This window comes from Lipotes vexillifer, unplaced genomic scaffold (genome assembly GCF_000442215.2).
Source record: "Lipotes vexillifer unplaced genomic scaffold, Lipotes_vexillifer_v1.1 scaffold811, whole genome shotgun sequence".
NCBI classification, from domain to species: domain Eukaryota; kingdom Metazoa; phylum Chordata; class Mammalia; order Artiodactyla; family Lipotidae; genus Lipotes; species Lipotes vexillifer.
Genome location: NW_006775554.1, coordinates 2,196,058 through 2,212,962, shown reverse-complemented (window position 1 = coordinate 2,212,962; position 16,905 = coordinate 2,196,058). Strand labels below are relative to the sequence as shown.

The following is a 16,905-nucleotide window of genomic DNA, read 5'->3' as shown; positions in this document are numbered from 1 at the left end:
TACATTCCCAACAAGAGTATGATTAAAAGCAATCACTTCCAAAGGATACTCCTGTAAACTGCTGTTGGATATGGACTAGCAAGGACCTCTGGTGAGCAACTTAGAAATATCTATCAATATTAAACTTTTAAATGTCACTCTGTTTATGACCCATCAATTTCAATCTAAGCCTCTACAAAAGGAAATGTACAAAAATAGATACTGCGAAATAACAGCCTACAAGCCAATCAATAGGGAAAAATTAAACAAATCATAATGTACTCATACCATGAAATACTACGCATTAGTTTAAAAAAAAAAAAAAAGGAGGGGAGTTATAGATTTCCATGGTGTGCAGAAAGGAGTTATTAACACAGCAGGTTTGAGACTGTGATCCTAAGAAAGGACTGCAAGGTTGGCCACTGGCTGGTGTCAAGGAACTTGGATTTCAGGGAGGTTCCCACCAATCCCTAACTGATGGGTAAGCTTAGTACAAACAGTACAGTTTTGCTGAAAGCCTACTTTTTTTATGGCAGTTGGGAATTTTGGTACACGTTAGGCAGAGGGTACCTACATAACCAGCCCCTAAAAAAACCCCTAGGCACTGAATTTCTAACGAGCTTTCCTGGTAGACAGTTTACATATGTTATCATAATTTTATGCTAGAGAAATTAAGCACATCCTGTGTGACATCACAGGGACAGAAATCTTGGGAGCTTATACCTACCTAGTTTCCTCTGGATTTTGTCCAATGTGCCTTTTCCCTTTACGGATTTTGCTTTGTATACTTTCACTGTAATGATTCACAGCCATGAGTATGACTATATGCTGAATCCTGTGAGCCTTCCTAGTGAATCATCAAACCCGAGGGTGGTCTTGGGGAACCCCCCCCCAACAAATGTGGCCTTACAGAAAAGATCTCTAAGATACACTGCTGAGCTGAAAAAATGTCACGGTCCAGATCAGTATATCATTTGTTAAAAAAACAAAAACAAAATCCCATTAAAAAAAGTACACATCCACAGGATAGCAAGGAAGCAGACCCTCAAGGTACCTGGATGATCTGACTCTCTGTATCCAAAATCATTTAATAATAACCTACAAAATGTTTAATCAATAAATCAATAAGAATGTGCCTGGGGATTCCTAAAGTCAAGCAGTCTGCTGTGTACTGGGAGAACCCAAGTAGAATACATGGTTTTAAACTACAATTTTGTAGGAACAACAACTGAACACACCCGCAATATGGAAACAAGAAATCATTTGGTAGAGGCCATAAGCAAGTTCAGGAAAATAAGACATGCATATGAGCTGTTGCAGCTAAGCAAAGCTTCATGGAGCAGTAAGAAGTTGATCTGGGTCTTAAAGAAGAGGCAGGATTTCTAAAGAGAGGTGGGCTTTTTCAAGCAAGGGAGCACAAAAGGGCATGGACACCAGCAAAGCATGGAGAACTGTTAGCATGGCAATTTCAGGGTCCAGTGTTGACTGGGATAGAAAAGGGAGGAAAAGCACTGGGTAAAAGTAGGAAATAAATTTGCTCAATAGGGTGAGAAGACTGTTGGAGTAATCCAAGTAAAAGTGCTATGTCCTGAACCATGATGGTGGCAAGTGGAAATGAATAGCAAAGAATAAATCCAAGATAATCACAAGAAATTGGAATAGTTGACAGTATTAATAAGAATGGGGCTTCCCTTGTGACGCAGTGGTTGAGAGTCCGCCTGCCGATGCAGGGGGTGCGGGTTTGTTCCCCGGTCCGGGAAAGATCCCACATTCCGCGGAGCGGCTGGGCCTGTGAGCCATGGCCGCTGAGCCTGCGTGTCCGGAGCCTGTGCTCCGCAAGAGCGGCTGGGCCCGTGGGCCATGGCCACTGGGCCTGCGCGTCCAGAGCCTGTGCTCCGCAACGGGAGAGGCCACAGCAGTGAGAGGCCCACGTACCACAAAAAAAAAAATATATATATATATATATATATATATAAAAATAAGAACGACAAAAGAGAGACAAGTTAATGACAACTGCAGATTGTAGAAAGCAAAAAATTTTTAATGGAGGCTCTACAGTTAGAAATGATTATAGAAAATAGGGGGCTACTTTCCATAGGGCCCAACTAGCCTATCAGTCACAACTTACCATAAGCCAGCTCACCTTCACACAGAAACCAACTGTATGTTACAAGCTAGTTTTGAAAATAATTTCACATCTTCTGCCAAAAAATGTTGTTCACCTACTTTTTCCCTTACAATTTATTGTTTTCTCCCAGCCTTCCTGCTTCTCCTTTTCCTATCTGCTTGTCAGCCTCTTCTTTTTTCCTCCTTCTTGTCCTCCTATGCCTAAATTAATCACCAAAGCCAGTCTAGCACCACAACAGGAAGTCACTGGTAACCTTCAAAGCTATAATTTCACCAGACAGTAAAGATGGAAACCAAACTGCTGCAAAAGAGGTTAAGCATGATCAGATTTTCAAAAATTTAGCCATGATATGAAAAAAAAAAAAAACCAGGATAAAACTGAAGTTTTTTTTTTTTTTTAAATAGGGAAGACTAGTGCTTATTTGGAAACAGAAAAGGGGTTAAGGAATAAAGGTATCAGAGAGGGTGATAATAGATGGGGTAACACAAGAGAAGCTTGTTTACAGTCACAGGTAGTTTATACCTGCAAACGCTAAAGTAGTTAAATAAAACTGATACATCCATAAAATGGAATAACTACACTGCTGTAAAACAGATAAGGAAGGCCTCCATATTCTGATATGAAAGGATCTGAAAGGTATATAGTTAACTGGGGAAAAAACTAAGGTTCAGTATACTATCTTTTGTGTTAAAAGTGGGGAAGAGATAGGAATATATATCCCCCATGTGCTTGTATTTGCGTAAAGGAATTCTAGAAGCACACACATACAGAAACTAATAAAAAAACCTATTTGTGATAGAAATATGTGGAGAAAAGAGGACAAAAGACAGGACGGCAGCAACACTGTATTTCTAGATAGCATTTGATTTTGAACCATAAAGCACAGGCAGGTAGTGAAGCATAGGCGGTAGTGAAGTCAGCTTATCTTCCTCTTAAGAATGAAGAGAAAATAAGAAAATAGGATATGATGAGGTAGCAGTGAAGATACAGATGATACATAGTCTGGGTCTCCTCAAAAAGTAGGAGGTTGAGCTTGAAGGGGGCTTCTACTGGCCTCATAAACTAAGCAATAAAATAATGCTAGTGAAGGATTACAACCCACTGAATAAATGAAGAATCCATGAGTCCCTACTAATATCAATAAATGAATGAATGGATTAACTGGGTAAAGGGACAGATCATACAGTAGAATGTCAACTAATGTAGCAAAAATAATGGACTTAGAAAATCACCATTTAGCAATCCATTGACTCAGGCAAGAATCTTGATGAGAAATAATATATTTACATAGTTTCAAAGTACTCCCAACAATATAATTATTAATTACAAAGAGAAAGTACTAACTTTACCGTGGTGAAACCTGACATATACCAGGTAGTTGGTATTCAACTTACCCAAGCAGTTTAAGTTACCATCGCCAATAATGAGATAAATGGACATGATGCACCTCCTTATATGAGGTAATAAGCAAAACAACATCAGTCCTGTGCTATTCCTGCCAAAAACACATAATGTAAATCTAATTAAGAGGAAACATCAGACAAATATAGATTGAGGGACATTCTACCGAATAACTAACCTGTACTCTTTAAAAAATATCAAGGTCTTCAAAAACAAAGACAGACTGAGAAGACTGAGAAACTGTTCCAGAATACTGGTGACTAAACAAACTTGAAAACTAAATGCAGCCTGCATCCTAGATCGAATCTCTGACCAGAAAGAAGTTTTTTTTTTTAATTTGCTCTAAAAGTTATTACTGAGACAACTGGCAAAATGTGAGTAAGCTCTGCAGATTTGCTATTAAGATTGTACTGAATAATACTTCTCCAATTTTGATAATGGCACTGTAGTTACTAAGAAAATGTCTTTGAATTTAGGAAATATTTATTTTATTTTTAAATTGAAATATAGTTGATTTACAATGTTTCAGGTGTCCAGCAGTGATTCAGGTTATACACAAACACACACATATATTTTTTCAGATTCTTTTCCATTATAGGTTACTATAAGATATTGAATATAGTTCCCTGTGCTATACAGCAGGTCCTTGTTGTTTATTTTATATACAGTAGTGTGTATCTGCTAATCCCAAATCCCTAATTTATCCCTCGCTCCCCTCTCCTTCAGTAACCATAGGTTTGTTTTCTATGTCTGAGTCTGTTTTTTTTGTAAGTGACTTGATGTGTATTATTTTTTTAGATTACATATATAAGCGATATCATATAATGTTTGTCTTTCTCAGACTTACTTCACTTAGTATGATAATCTATGTTTGCAGCAACATAGGTCCACACATGTTGCTGCAAATGGCATTATTTCATTCTTTTTTTTATGGCTGAGTATGTTAGGAAATAAATATTTAAATTTTTAGGGGTAAAGGGATCTCATGTCTCTAAGTTACTCTCAAATGGTTCAGGAAAAAAACCATTATGTATGTAAAAAGAGAATGAGAAAGCAAAGGTGGTTAAATATCACCATTTGAGGAACACAGATGGAGGCTATTCAGGAATTTTTTGTCTATTCTTGTAAAATTTCTCTTGGACTGAAATTATTTTCAAATTAAAAAGCGCAGGTCGAGGATAGTGATATTACAATTTTAAAAGAACTGAAACCCCCACCGTAGCAACAGGAGCACTGTACAGTTTACAAGGTGCTCTGAAGAGATCATCCATTTTGAACCACAATGCCAAAACACAGAATTTATGTTATTCCCATTTGACGCTAAAAGAAAACCAAGGACTGGAAGTTCTAAGTGACCTGTACAGTATAAGACAATGGTAAAGGCTGACCCCAAATCTGGTTTGCTAAACTACTCTCCTAAATCTACTCCTCTTTTGAGGCTTAACAATTACTAGCTCCTTCATAATTCTTTCCAACTCATATAAAACTCACCCTTGACCTCTAATTAAACAATGCTCATTTTCTAATTATTTCAGATGTTAATCTCACTATTCCAAATAGAACTAATTACTGTTCTGGGGACAAAAAGCAGTTCTACTTATATTAGTACTCCAACTTAAATACCAATTCCTTCTTCCCTGCTGTTACTAACACTCTAACCCCATCCACCACCAAACATGCACTCTTTTCACTCTCTTCTACCCACATTCTACTTCTTTAAGGACCAGTTTAAATCCAATCTATTCAAACAAGCATTTCCTGGGCAGCACAGCATGAGGTTAAGAGCTCTGGCTCTGATCCCGAAGAGATGTGGGCTTAAATCTCAACCCCACTACCGACTTGTGTAAGCAACTTGTTTAATTTCTCTAAAGCCTCCGTCTCCTTGTTTACAAGAGGTCTTAAACTGTACCTCCCTCAGAGGGTTGTTGTGAAGATTAAATTAGGTAATGCAGAGGAAGTGCTTAAGAGATGCACGTAAGTGTACACTAAACATTAGCTATAAGAAACTAGGTACAAAATATGGCACTAAACTAACGTTAGGACACAAAGAAGATTGCGACCAAAGAAAGGAGAGCATACAGTAGAAAATGGAATTGACACACCTCTTAGAATGGCTGTCATCAAGAAGACAGGAGGTAACAAGTGTAACAAGTGTTGGTGAGGACATGGAGAAAAGGGAACCTTTGTGCACTGTTGGTGGGAATGTAAATTGGTGCAGCCACTATGGAAAACAGTACGGAGGTTCCTTAAAAAACTAAAAATACAACTACTAATGGCCCAGCAATCCCACTTCTGGGTATATATCCAAGAGAAATGAAAACAGGATATCAAAAAGATATCTGCACTCCCATGTTTACTGCAGCATTATTCACAAGATATAGAAACAACCTGAGTGTCCATCAATGAATGAAGAAGGTGTTGTATACACATACAAGGGAATCATATTCAGCCTCGAGAAAGAAGAAAATTCTGCCATTTGCAACACCACGGATGAACCTTAAGGGCATCATGCTGAGTAAAATAAGTCAGAGAGAGAAGGACAAATACTATATGATTATCACTTATATGTGGACTCTAAAAAACCTGAACTTGCAGGGGCTGGGGGATAGGAGAATTGAGGAGATGTTGTTAAATAGTACAAACCTGCAACCCCTGAAACTAAGGAGAATAAGTTCTGGAAATCTAATGTACAGAATAGTGATTACAGTCAACTATACTATGTTATATGCTTCAAAGTTGCTCAGAGACTGGATTTTAAATGTTCTCACCACGAAAAAGAAATGATAATCATGTGACATGATAGAGGTGTTAGCTAACGCTTCAGTGGTAATCATATTGTAATACTGTAGACCCTTGAACAATGCAGGTGTTAGAGGCACTGACCACATGCAGTCAAAAATCTGCATATAACTTTACAGTTGGCCCTCCAAACCCACAGTTCCACATCTACTGATTCAACCAATCACAGATCGTGTAGTACCGTAATATGTATTTAGTGGGGGGGAAAAAAAATCTACATACAAAAATCCACACAGTTCAAACCCATGTTGTTCAAGGGTAAACATGCACATAAATATTTCAAATCAGCAAGATGTACACCTTAAACTTGCACAAAGTTAGATGTCAATTATATCTCAATAAAACACACACATATACACGGGCAATGCACTAACTGCTGGAGGGAAAAAGAAAATGGAATTAATTTTGTTAATCATACCTTAATAAAGTGGGAAAAAATTAAAAAGAAAAAATGGAACTGGATATATAAAAACAATTATTAATGCACAATGCAGAATGAGGTAGATGCCAAACCAAACAGCTCAAGACCCCAAATTCTAGATTCCAAACCAGACCATACCTGGTACCAAAAGACAAAGATATCACAAGAAAGGAAAACTACAGATCAATAACCCTTGTGACCACAGACTCAAAAATCCTTAACAGAAGACTAATAAATTGAATCTAGCAACATATAATAAGGACTATATGCCTTGCCCAAGAGGGATTTATCCCAGGAATGCAAAGTTGGTTTAACATATGAAAATCAATGTAATACAACATTAATGGAACAAAGGATAAACCAACGTGACCTCAACAGACACAGAAAAAGCATCTGACAAAATCCAACACCCTTTCATGACAAGACAAAAACATTCAAACTAGGAAGAGAAGGAAACTTCCTTAATTTGATAAAGGCCATCTACAGAAAGCCCACAGTTCACATTATACTTAATGGTTGAGACTGAATGCTCTTCCTCTAAGATTAGAAACAAGACAAGGATGTTCACTCTTGCCATTCCTATTCAACATTTTACTATAGGTTCTGGTCAGGAAAATTAGGCAAGAAAAAGAAACAAAAGGCACCAAGACTTATATATAAGTCCTAAGGAATACACACACACACACACACACACACACACAAAACGGGTTCAGCACAGCTGCAGGATACAGGATCAACATACAAAAATCAATTGGCTAATGCTCTAAAACATGTATGAACCTTGAGAACATTATGCTAAGTGAAATAAGCCAGTCACAAAAGGACAAATATTACGAGTGGCTCTAGGAACCACTCAAGAGGTTCCTATAACAGTCAAATTCATAGAGACAAAAAGTAGAATGGTGGTTCCCAAGGGTAGAGGGGAGGAGAGAATGGGGAGTTATTGTTTAATAGGTACAGAGTCTCAGTTTTGCAAGATGCAAAGAGTCACTGGTAGTGACAGTTGCACAACATTGTGAATGTGCTTAATTTCACTGAAATGTACACTCAAAAATGGTTAAGGCAGCAAATTGGCCAAACCAAAATTTTAAATTTTTGTGCTTCAAAGGACATCAAGAAAGTGAAAAGGCAACCCAAAGGAGAAAATATTTGTAAATCATGTATCTAATAAAGGACTTGTATCTAGAACATATAAAGAACTCTTACAACTCAACAATAAAAATATAACCAACTGTAAAATGGGCAGAGGATGTGAATAGACATTTCTCCAAATCAAACACACAAATGGCCAGTAAGCACGTCAAAGGATGCTCAGTATTATCAGTCATTAGGGAAATGCAAATCAAAACCACAATAAGATATCACTTCACATCCACTAAAATGACTATAATCAAAAAGAACAATAACAAGTGTGGGTGAGGATGTGGAGAAAATGGAATACTCACACACCGCTGGTGGAAGTGTAAAATGGATGCAGCTGCTTTGGAAATAGTTTGGCAGTTCCTCAGAAAGTTAAATATAGAATTACCATATGCCCAGCAATTCCACCCCAAAGTACATACCCAGGAGAACCGAAAATGTACGTCCACACAAACTCTTGCACATGAATGCTCACAGTATCACTATTCATAATAGCCCAAAAGTGAAAGCAACCTTAACGCCCATCAACTGATGAATGGATAAACAAAATGTGGTACAGCTATACAATGGAATATTTTTTGCCCATAAAAAGAATTAAGTACGTGCTACAACATGTATGAACCGTGAAAACATGCTAAGTGAAACAAGCAAGACAAAAGGCCACATATTATACGATTCTATTTATATGAAATTTCCAGAATAGGCAAATCCATACAGAGTACAGATTAGTGGTTGCCAGGGGATGGAGGGAATGGGGAGTGATTGCTAACAGGTATGGGTTTTTTTTGGGGGGCGGGTGGGATAAAAAAATGTTCTGTAATTAGGTAGTTGTGATGACTGCACAATTCTGTAAATATACTAAACCACTGAATCATGTACTTTAAAAGAGTGAACCCCTTTCTATTTTTACATGGTAAGATTCTCACTTATATGTCTCACATCACCTAGGGATTCACAAGAAGAATATTAAGTAAAACATATTTCTCTGACAGCCTTTGTATGGTCAATTATCAAAGTAATGCTTAAAAATACATTTTAAATTAGTGCATATTTCACACCACACAGCACTATTTCCTTGTGTTTTAGGGGGCTCCTCCAAAAGAATAAGAGAAAGAAGGGACCCAAGTCAACAAAACACAGATGTCAAAATTATGAAAATATTCAATATCACTGCAGCAAGCTGTTCAATAAATCCTGGCTGACTCAAAACCACTAGTAAGAATAGCAAAACAAGTGACTTGGTTTAATCCTGTTTATTATTATACAAAATCCAATCAATTGCTGTTTGCAGAAAATATCTTGTAAGGTTCAAAGTATAAAATTCCTTAACCAAGTTTCAATCTGTTTTGAACATTCCATCTGAAACGGGAAGTCAGCTGAGTCACGGTCACACAACATACTACTGCCTAAAATTCAAAATGCTTTTCCCTAGTTACAAGAGTAGAAACGCTAGGATTTCTGCTTCACAACCAGCTCACACAGAGTATGCAATTCATTTTAAAAGTAAGACCACCTTAATATGACATTTAAACTATACAGTTGGCCCTCCATATCCCGGGTTCCAAATCCACAGATTCAATCAACCAAGGATCCAAAAAAATTCCAGAAAGTTCCAAAAAGCATAACCTGAATTTGCCATACATGGGTAACTGTTCACATAACATTTACATTGTATTTACAACTATTTACATAGTATTTACATTGTATCAGGTATTATAAGTAAACTAAAGACGATTTAAAGTACACAGGCGAATGTGTACAGGTTATATGCAAATACTATACCACTTTATATAAGTGATTCAAGCATCCTTGGATTTTGCTATGGGCTGTGGTGTGGGTTCTGGAACCAATACCCCTCAGATACTGAGGACAACTGTATTTTCATGTTGGTCTTTTGGGTTTGTTTTTTTTTGAGAGAAACTATGCCTTAGTTGAATGTTACTTTCTCTCTTTTAAATCTTAAAATCTCCCTTTTACTGACATTATTCAGCTCCTCTAACATCCCCCCTATAACACAATGTTTCTTAATATTTGCGGAGCCATGAGCCTTTGAAATCTGATAAATGCTGAGGATCATCTTTTTTTTTTTTTAATGCACACATTCAGTTTTTCAAACTACCTCATACCACCTGTGGTCCCTCTGTGGAATCCAGGATGAGAAACCCTGTTCTGGTGGCACAATGCCACTCTAACTTCATTGGGGTATTCTTTTGAAGAATGCATATCACAAGCACAGTCCTATGTTTCATTTTCTTACCACGGTTCAGTTTACTACTGGTGAAAGCCAAAAACACGCAACTTTTATGTCTAACAATAGAAGAGCTACCTTCAGAATAACCCTTCAAAAAAGCTGCAATCATTATAGTTGGGCAATTTAAAAAAGACTTGTAATTACTGTAACCTCAACTATTTAAAATTATACCTCAGTTTCAACGAATTGTTTGTCATATCCTAAAATGAAAGAAGCACTGAGCTAGTGTAAAGGTAAAAGTACTGGGTAAACTTTTAGCTAACTTCCTTCAAAGGGGTCAGGGCGAGAGCCTGATGTGATGCACTAAGAACAAACACATCACCTATGTGATATTCCTGCCAACAAGGTTTAACCTGAATCTAATCATACAGAAACAACCAGACAAATCCAAACTGAAGCCTGCAAAAACAACTAGTCTGGACTATTCCAAAATGTCCATGTCATGAAAGAGGAAGAAATGCATAAGGAACTGCTCCTGATGGAAGGAAATTACAGATGACTAAAGGCAACCCTGGATTAAGGAACTGAGAGAAAAGAACAAACTACATTTTAAAAGATACTATCAGGGGTTTTCCTGGTGGCGCAGTGGTTAAGAATCCGCCTGCCAAGGCAGGGGACACGGGTTCGAGCCCTGGTCTGGGAAGATCCCACATGCTGCAGAGCAACTAAGCCTGTGCGCCACAACTACTGAAGCCCGCGCGCCTAGAGCCCGTGCTCCGCAACAAGAGAAGCCACCGTGATGAGAAGCCCGCGCACCGCAACGAAGAGTAGCCCTGGCTCACCGCAACTAAAGAAAGCCTGCGCGCAACAACCAAGACCCAACGCAGCCAAAAATAAAATAAATTTAAAAAAAATTAAATAGCTACCCGACCCCCCCCCCAAAAAATGTCCAAAAATAAATAAAAGACATTATGAGGACAACTGGGAAAATTTGAATATGGACCAAATAGTACTGTAACAAAGTTAAACTTCCCCGACTGTGATAATTTGATTGCTGTTATGTAGAATGCCCTTGTTCCTGGGAGATACATATTATCTTATTTAGGGGTGAGAGGGCATGATAAAACAGATTTGGCAAAATATTAGTAACTGGTAAACCTAGGTGGAGATACAGGTGTTCATTGCACTATTCTTGCTACTTTGCTGAAGATCAGAATGATTTTTTAAATTTTTTAAACGAGAGGACATTTTCTGAATTTTGAGTGACAGACGTCATAAGTCAGTCTGACAAGAATATATACAGCCATATCTATTTTAGTCTTTCCAATTATGGTCAATACTTCTGAGGTTGTCAAAAAACAGAACTGTAAAGGACTGTATTTTATACTTGCACACTTACTTCAGATGCCAAAACTCACAAGTTACAGAATGGTACTCAGATTTTTTAATGATGTTTATATTTAAAACTTCCAGAGGGTTGTTACACATTTTAAAATTAAGTTTACAGTTTGTGATTCATTTATTCTACCAATTGATATACCACATAGCTGCCAAATAAAGCTAGAAAGAAACCTACTAATATGAAATTGCTGGCCTACAAACTACAGCACAGGAAAGCAACAGAAAAGCTTAACAAAATCAGAAGATGATTTTTTTTTTCCCCAGATAAAGTTTGGTGAATGCCAAGAGCAGGGTCCACCTTATCTAGGAAGACCTGATGCTCTGGTTTACTCCTGCTGTCCCTAGTCTTTTCTTAGTTAGCATGTCCCAAGTAAAGGTGTCTAAGATAAAAACGTTCCAGTTTAGATGCTACATTATATGGTACATAGTACCTTTAACGACTTCTCTTGATGACATTTAATGGTTGGTTTAGGGAGAAAAAAAATCAGCATAACATGAAGCATGTAGTTCTACTTTAGACAACACACCCTACATTATATATAGTAAATTAGTAAAATGGTCACGAAATATATTGAGGGAATTGTTCTCACATTTTCAGAAAGAAAAGAGAAATCAAAGTTATCTTTTTTCTATTGTGCAATACAAAATAAAATGCTGCCTAGCTGTAAGAACCCTATAGTGAGAGTCAAAAGGCCTGTTTGAATCCCAGCTCTGTCACTTGTTAGAGACTATAACCTTGACCATAGCTTTCTCATCTGTAAAATGAAGGGATCAGAATATTGGCTGGGATCATGGTCCAGATCTAAATATCCAATGATTCTATCACTTTGGATATATATATATATTTTTTAAGTTAGATAAGTTGAGTTACAAGAGATTTTTTACAACTATAAACTGTAACTTACCATCTTATCTCTCCAAACTCCTATTTCTGTTCTCACATCTATTCTGTTCAGAGGCTGGGTCAATCTCCCATTCAGCCAAGATAGAGACCCCGTGTATTTACTCCTCTCACAACTAATCACAGACTAAGTAGCTGCCAAATCCCATATTCCACATCTTTAGTATCTCACACTCTCCCCTCTTTTCTACTACCATTTTAATTCAGGTCTTCATCACACCTCTTGCCCAGATCACTAGTTATCATTTTTCTATCCTATCACCACCCTACCTAAAAGCACATAGTAGCTTCCCACGATGTAAGATTTATGCAAAAAGCCCTCAACTTGATATTCAAGAAACTCTACACCTGCCCCCACCCTTATACACCAATCCAACTGAACTACTTACTGCTATTTCAAAATTCCCTGTACTTTCTGCATTTTGTGCCTTCATTTCTGCTGTTGTTCCTACAGTGTCTTTTTCTCTGCCTTTCAAAACAGATTCCATTCTTTAAAATTTAGTTCCAATGGCGATCTCACACATCTAGATATTATAGTTCTCTTTTGAATGCCCAGGATACCGACAAAAAGTGACAATCTTAATGGCCAACAGTAAATTAGATAGTTTACCTTGTGTGGGCAACTAAACTTATCTATTGTGCCAATTTTGTTTAACTGGCACGGGCTACCTGGCATCCTGTCTTGAGGGTTTGCAGTTTAGCAGAGGGAAGGGAGAATGGCAATATAACTTTGTCATTCATACAGAGACTAGAGTTTCCAAACAGGGGGTCTACACAATGGGAATTTGGAGTTCCATGGTATTAAAAGGTATTTAACATTTAAAGATTTAACGTTAAAAATCCAAATGTTTGGTTATCTTCGTGAAACATGTGGGTGACTCTGCCCTCCAGGGGACCTCTGGCAGTATCTGAAGACATTTTTGATTGCCACATCTGAGTATTTCTGGCAGATGCTGCTGAACATCCCACAATGCACAGGGCAGAATTCACACTAATAAATAATCTGGTCAAAATGTCAACAGTGCCCAGGTTGAGAAATTCTCATCTAGAAGTGTTGCTTGTATGTGTGGGTTGTGCCTCCCCAAAGATTTTTTCAAATTTTTCAAGGTGAAGAACCATGCCTCTTGTGAAGCAACACAATACAGTCCAAAGCACACCAGTGGTGTGGCCTCCTGAAAGCTACTTAACCTCTTTGTGCATCAAAGTTTTCACCTATAAAACAGGAACAGTAAAAGTACCTACCTCACAGTGTTCCAGGATCAGATGAGTCAATATAAGACCTTCAGAAAAGTGTGCCAGGCAGACAGAAAAAACACTCAGTAAATTCAGCTACTTCCATTCTTCCCCTCCCTAGTGCCTAGTCTTCCATTTGGAACATATAAGATGCTCAAGAAATGTTTACTGAATGAATATAGGATAATGCCTTCCTGGGGAGAGCACAAATGGGTAAAGACATACTCTCCTTATTTGTGAAAAAGGAAGCACAGAGCTAAGGATGGAGTTGAAAGGAAGCATTTACCCACCTAATCATCTCTCTCCCTCCTCAGGAAACTTTTAACCTTTAGGAAATGTACCCCTCTCACAAGGTCCTTAGTACACAGTACCCTGCTGTTTTTCCTTTTCATTCCTTCTGACCAACTGAAGAGCCTTAAGTATATGAATGGAATGGTATCTTCTTTTGACTCTTACATCATCTACCTTGTATTAGTTATTTATGTACCCATGACAGTCCTCCTCCTAGACTGCACATGCTCTCTGTGGCCAGGGACAACACTTGACTCCTTTTTATAAAACCCTAGGGACCTAACAGACCTTAGCAACTAGCTGGCCCAAACCTCTTGTTTTATAGATTAGGAACAGAGAGGCTAAGTGATTTGCCAAGAGTCAAGGTCATACTGTAAGTGCCAAAGCTGGGATTCAGACTCTCATACATAGATGATACAGAGACTCCCAAGTTCCATCCAACTGTAATAGCATGTAAAAATTATACCTGTGGTGGAGACAATTTTTAATTTATAGTCCCAGAAAACCTCCATAGGAATTACACTGATATAGTTACCTGACAAAGCAAAAAAAGAAAGAGAAGCAGACTGATACCTCCAAGCTCCTTTCTGACATTACACCTTAAAAATTCAACCTGTTCTATTTAACGGTTTCATATCTTAACATTTCTTTAATAGCTTTTGACAAAACTTATTTAAATATCCAACAGTTATTTAGTCAGTGACATCGGGTTTAACTTCCTTTAAATGATCCTGTAATTTTTTTGAATAACAGAAGATCTCTTATTTGGTAAGACGATGACGTCCATGCTTCACCGACTGAACAGATTCTTTTAATGATCACTTTAACAAATTAATATCTGTAAAACTCAAAAGACTAGCAGTTTGAAATGATTCCATATGCTGAAAAATATTCAGATGATTTGAACTGTGAATGTTAATTAAGAACCTCAACACAAACATAAAACTTATAATCACCAAGCACAAACTACATTAAGACCTGAGATAGAGAAATTTTATTTAATTCTGTTCAAGTGAAAGAAAGCTGCTCAATGATTAGGTTAATCTAGAAGTTTCTCTGAGTGTCCCAATACGATGCAAAAGAAAACGGCGAATAAGAAAGGTAAGACAGAAAATGAATGTGAAAAAGAGTTAAATACGGTGCAATGCCCTGATGCTTAAGCAATTACAGCTCAATAAAGCTCAACATTTCCATAAAGGCATCGTTTAAAAAAACCAAAAAACCCCTTTGTGGTGATGATTTAAATTACCAGTGCAAAAGCACTCGGGTCCAAGAGGAATGAGAACCACTTACTGGGAACAGATTTTTAATTATTTTACCAGCTGATAAAAAGAGCACACACCGAACGTAGATATAAATGCATTTTCAAAAGAAAACAAAACGCAGTTTATGCTTGGTAAAGTTCAAGGGCAACACTGTTTCCAGTGCAACAGAATCCGCCTGACTACAATGTGTAGAAAAAAAAAAATGCGAACACATATTATCTTTTTATAAAGGCAACAATTTGAGTTTCAAAGTAATAACGGGGAGGCCAAAACAGTTTGACAGCCCGCCATAAGGGCCGCCTCAATCATGAGTCACACAATGCCTGCAACCATTTACAATAGTAATTAATGCACAAGTCCCCTAATTAAATTCTAAAAGGGTGAGAATGCTTTAACTAAGTTTACAAGAATTGCTTTTCGCTGTGTTCCCCCCACCCCCAAAGAAAGGAACACACGCGTAATTACGCATCTCCCCGCAATCCCTCCATACAGTATTCCCTCCGGCCTCTTCTCCGTGTCTGCTCCCTGCGTGCGAAAGAAAATGACACCGGGTAACTTCTAAACCCAGCAAGGGCGAGCCAGAGTGGAAATACAAGATTAATAGGTCGAGAGGCGGTAAGCTCGCCCATCTTACCTGCTAAGATTTCTTTCTGCGTCTTTGGTAGCTTTAGCTTCCAATTCTCTGGAACAGAAAAGAAAAAGGGAGAGAGAGAGATGCGCATGAAAACGGAGCTGCTGCTGCAGAGGCTCGCGCCGGGGCCGGATGGGGAGGGGGAGGGGGAGGGGAGCCCGGGGGGGCTCACAAAGCTGCGGGGCTGCAACCCAGACTGCGGTCAGGCGGCGCGAGCGAGCCGCAGCCCCCGGCCTGGCCCCAGCCGCGCAGCGCAGCCCCTCCGGGCCTCCCGTCCGGCCTCCGCAACAGCGCGGCCGGTTTCCCTCGCGCCGAGGCCCGAGGTCTCGGGGACGCCCGGCGCCGCCGCTGCAGCCCGCAGTCGTGGGCCCTGCGGCAGCGCCCGAGGCTCCTCCCGCCCTGAGGGAGGCCCCCGCCCCACTCACCTCATGTGTGTAAAGTGCACGAGCAAGTGGGGCGCGGCGAGTGAGGCTCGCGAGCCTCAAGCCCTCCGTAGCGCCGCGGGGAGAAGCCCGAGCCGCTGCACCAGCGCCATTTTCTACACCGACCCGCTGCCGCCGCCGCCGCCGCCGCCGCCGCCGCCACCGCTGCAGGCCCCAAACCGGAAGTGAATGCCCCACTCGGCAACCCCTTCCGGGGGTGCCGCGGCCACCGGCCTCAAGATGGAGGCCCTAGCAACTAGAGCCGCAGACTGGGTAGGCCCTTGGCAACCACCCCGGCGCGGCGCGGCCCCCGGCTGCACCTCCCTGGGTGGGTGGGGGGATCACAGCCTCCGAAGCGCCCCGTACAGCGGCAGGGGGCCCCGCCGAACTCCGAGCCTAGCCTTTCTTGGCACGGCCGCCTCGGATTCTGACTTGAGTCCCTCTCCTTTGCTGCGACACAAGTTTCCTTCCCTGCTGCCCGGCCCCTCCCCCACCAAAACACAGCAGAAAAAAAAAAATCGCCTAAACCGCAAATTCTACCCCAGCCGCAGCATGATGATTCCGCGCTGCTTTTGAAATCCGCCACTTCTAGTTATTTTTTTACCTTGGGCCAATTATTTAACCTCTCTGCTTCTCTGTTTCCTCCTCAGATAAGAATGCATACCTGAGGATGACAGGTTTAAAAGCGATTTTTATCCTTCG

The 16,905-nt window shown here is 39.6% G+C and overlaps 1 protein-coding gene across 1 annotated transcript in view; it reads right to left on the bottom strand.

Annotated features, from left to right (window-relative positions):
- TNRC6A (trinucleotide repeat containing adaptor 6A) overlaps nt 1-16,325 on the bottom strand; it is a 98,609-nt gene extending 82,284 nt beyond the window's left edge. Inside the window, exons 1-2 of the mRNA XM_007449994.1 lie at nt 16,207-16,325; nt 15,785-15,832 (exon numbers count right to left, since the gene is read on the bottom strand). Of these exons, the coding sequence (XP_007450056.1) occupies nt 15,785-15,832; nt 16,207-16,211 (53 nt within the window). The 5' untranslated portion in view covers nt 16,212-16,325. The remainder of the gene's footprint in view (nt 1-15,784; nt 15,833-16,206) is intronic.
- Nucleotides 16,326-16,905: the final 580 nt, after the last annotated feature.